This window comes from Arachis stenosperma, chromosome 5 (genome assembly GCF_014773155.1).
Source record: "Arachis stenosperma cultivar V10309 chromosome 5, arast.V10309.gnm1.PFL2, whole genome shotgun sequence".
NCBI lineage: Eukaryota > Viridiplantae > Streptophyta > Magnoliopsida > Fabales > Fabaceae > Arachis > Arachis stenosperma.
The window spans coordinates 7,196,972-7,200,031 of NC_080381.1; the positions used below are offsets into that span (position 1 = coordinate 7,196,972).

Here is a 3,060-nt window from a genome sequence, read left to right on the forward strand (position 1 = left end):
GTGACAATTTAGTCATTAAAACTTAGTAGCAGTACTAAAGAAAAAAAATTCTAATATGATTATCTCACGATCATTATATAAATATTGTTAAATTAAAATTATATATTTTTATTTAATAATATTTTTTTATAAAAAATTTTTTAACAATAAAAAATAATATTTTAATTTTAATAATATTTTTTAAAATATTATAATTATCGTAACATAATTATATTAGAATAATTTAAAAAAAAATCTGAATTTATTTTACAATGATTATTCACATAAAAATATTGAATTAAACTTTTTAATATGATAGATATATCTAAATTATCATCTTTTGAATGAAGAAATTTTGGGAACAATGGCCTTATATTATTGTCGTGAGCGAAGAATCACTAGCAAACATAACACAACGCTGGTACTTGGGCCATTGGCACTGTGTTTTGTGGGCCTTTTGTAACGTCTTTATTCGTTTGTTGTCCGGTGGAGCCCAGACTGGGGCCTTCTATCGATTCTCGAGTCAAACGTCTCAGTCTCGTGTTTCTGTTTTCTGCCACGTGTCACAAAGCAAAAGCTTCCCAAATCCAAACTACCCTTAAATTAATGGCCTACGGTACTTATAAGCTAGTATTTAAATTTTATCTTAATTTATTTTTTTTATAATAAATTTTAATTTTTTAAAAATTATTTATTATTATATTTTTTAAATTAAATATTATTTTTTATTTTTTTTAATAAATAAATATCACCCTTTAAGCATTATAGTAGTGACTTAAATTAATATAGTCTTAGAAAAATTTTAAATATATAGAAAATATTAATATTCTAATTATTTTAATTATTAATTTTAATTAATATATATTATATATTTTTTTATAATTTAGATCAACGATTAAAATAACTGAAATATCACTTTTTTTCGATATATTTAAAACTCTTCCGTTAGTCTTAGCTTGTAATGTGTTAGAAGTTTAAGCCCAAAAAGGTAATTATAAGGAAAATTAGAGAGGAGAAGGAGGGTGCTGGTTTGAATGGTGTTGGTTGTACTTGTAACATCATGCACAATGCACAGAAGTAAGAGAAAGCTACAAGCTTGAAGCTTTAGAATTTAGAGGCAGATGTAAGCACCGTAGCCAAAATCATGAACCGCACAAGCATATAGCAACACGTTTCTTGGGTGACTTCCCCTGCAATGTTATTCAACAAGCTTTATTTATTTATAATAATATAAGAGGAATATCAATTAGCAAGCAAGAGAAGAGAAAATGTTGAAGATGGCGGCATGGCTTATTCCTCTTTTCATTCTTTGTTCCTTGGGTCTTACTGGTAAGAAAAACAAGCATAACACTCTCTAGTAAAGTTGTCAACTTTTTTGTTTTACAATGGTGGTTGTGGTGCAGGTGCTGGTCAAGAATCCGTTGAGTTCATAACCCTGTGTCAGACAACTGAAGACATTCTAGAAGCATCTTCATCAACCAATGCTGGTGGTTCTCCTCCCTTGGCTGTTCATGTGAGCCATGGAGACCTCAACGGAGTCTCTAGCAGCATTCTATTGGCTGAAACTTGGCTCAGGTCCAACGTTCTTGCCTATTACCCTGCTTCAAACATCACCACCATTCTTGTCACCAACCATGAACACCAACACAACCAGAACCTGGGTTTGGTTCTTCATTCTCTCAAGAATCTCCATCACTCCCTAAAGAGGTGGGGTTTGGAAAAACACATCAAAGTTTCCTTTGCTTTATTCCCTTTGAACTCTTTCTACAATAACGATGACTTCAAAATGGTGAAACTCAAACCCATTGTAGAGTTCCTCCAAAGTGTGAACTCCACATACTCTCTCATCCATTCACATTACAAAGACTTAACCTTGGTGTCTTCCCACTTGGACTCCATTAAAAAGCTTCGGTTTTTATCATTCAACACCATCAACTTTGTAACCACCACAATTCCAAATGGGAGAAGAAGGCTTTCTGCCAGCAAAATAGGATCAATTCCTCCATTACCGGAAATAGCTGAGCCACCATTGGATTTCCCTGTTCCTTACTCTGCTCCTCCAAAGAATGTAGAACAAGGAAAGCCTCTGCCTCCATTGGCTCAAATAGTTTCTTCACCACCTCCATTGCAACAACCACCAGCACCATTCCTTGTTCCGGCACCGGCTAGCCCACCGGAAGGTTTCGATTTGCCACCTTGTAACCCCATTGACAACAATGGCTCCCCTAGCCCCATGATTATACCGGTTCAGAAGCTGTGGTGTGTGGCTAAGCCTCATGTTCCGGAAGATACATTGCAACAGGGTTTGGACTATGCTTGTGGAGAAGGTGGTGCTGATTGCACTGATATCTTGCCTCAGGGGAATTGTTACAGCCCTGACACTCTGGTTGCTCACGCTTCTTTTGCCTTCAATAGTTACTGGCAGAAGCATAAGAGACATGGTGGAACTTGCAGCTTCGGAGGAACTGCTATGTTGATCAATTCTGATCCAAGTAAGCATCCATTCTTTTTCAATTTCATCATAGTTTGAACTTTGTATCATTTATATTAACAAAGAATGATGCTTTCTTGCAGGTTATCTTCAGTGTCGGTTTATTCTGAGCTAGGTGAATGAAGTACTGCATGTGAAGAGAACAGGAGTGATGACTTTCTTTAGCTGCAGTTATGTTTAGAATTTTATGTTGATGGTTAAATTTGGTTTGGCTTTTGATTAACTCTGCCACTACTTAATGGTTTATATAATTATTTATATATATTGTATGAAATTGGTATTTAGAGGATTTAATTTATGTCACTGGAACTACTACTAATTTAGTAAGGAGAGAAGATGAGTTGTAGTTATTGCTTATGATTGACGCATATCTTGGATGGAATGATAATGATTTCATTTACCCCTAAACATTAAGATATATGCGTGTATAACGAACAAAATAATGGTAACTCCTTAAAAAGAAAAGTTGTTACTCTAGTAAGAGGAGAAAGAAAACATGTTAAAACTGGTATCAAGAGAATGCTCCTACAGCACTTGATAAAACTGAACACATTATTCTTTAGGCAAAATACTCTCAGTTAGAATTTATT

At 34.1% G+C, this 3,060-nt stretch overlaps 1 protein-coding gene across 1 annotated transcript; it reads left to right on the forward strand.

The window, feature by feature from the left end:
* The first annotated feature begins 957 nt into the window (after positions 1 to 957).
* Positions 958 to 2,827, forward strand: LOC130982551 (glucan endo-1,3-beta-glucosidase 13-like). Its single transcript, XM_057906591.1, has 3 exons — positions 958 to 1,308; positions 1,383 to 2,471; positions 2,554 to 2,827. The coding sequence occupies exons 1-3, from the start codon at positions 1,248 to 1,250 to the stop codon at positions 2,583 to 2,585; spliced, it is 1,182 nt and encodes a 393-aa protein (XP_057762574.1). The 5' UTR covers positions 958 to 1,247; the 3' UTR covers positions 2,586 to 2,827.
* Positions 2,828 to 3,060: the final 233 nt, after the last annotated feature.

Coding starts and splice junctions, on each gene's coding strand:
- LOC130982551 (XM_057906591.1), top strand. CDS start 1,248: ATGTTGAAGATGGCGGCATGGCTTATTCCTCTTTTCATTCTTTGTTCC. Junction 1,309..1,382: donor TTGTTCCTTGGGTCTTACTG/GTAAGAAAAACA, acceptor GTTGTGGTGCAG/GTGCTGGTCAAGAATCCGTT. Junction 2,472..2,553: donor GTTGATCAATTCTGATCCAA/GTAAGCATCCAT, acceptor GCTTTCTTGCAG/GTTATCTTCAGTGTCGGTTT.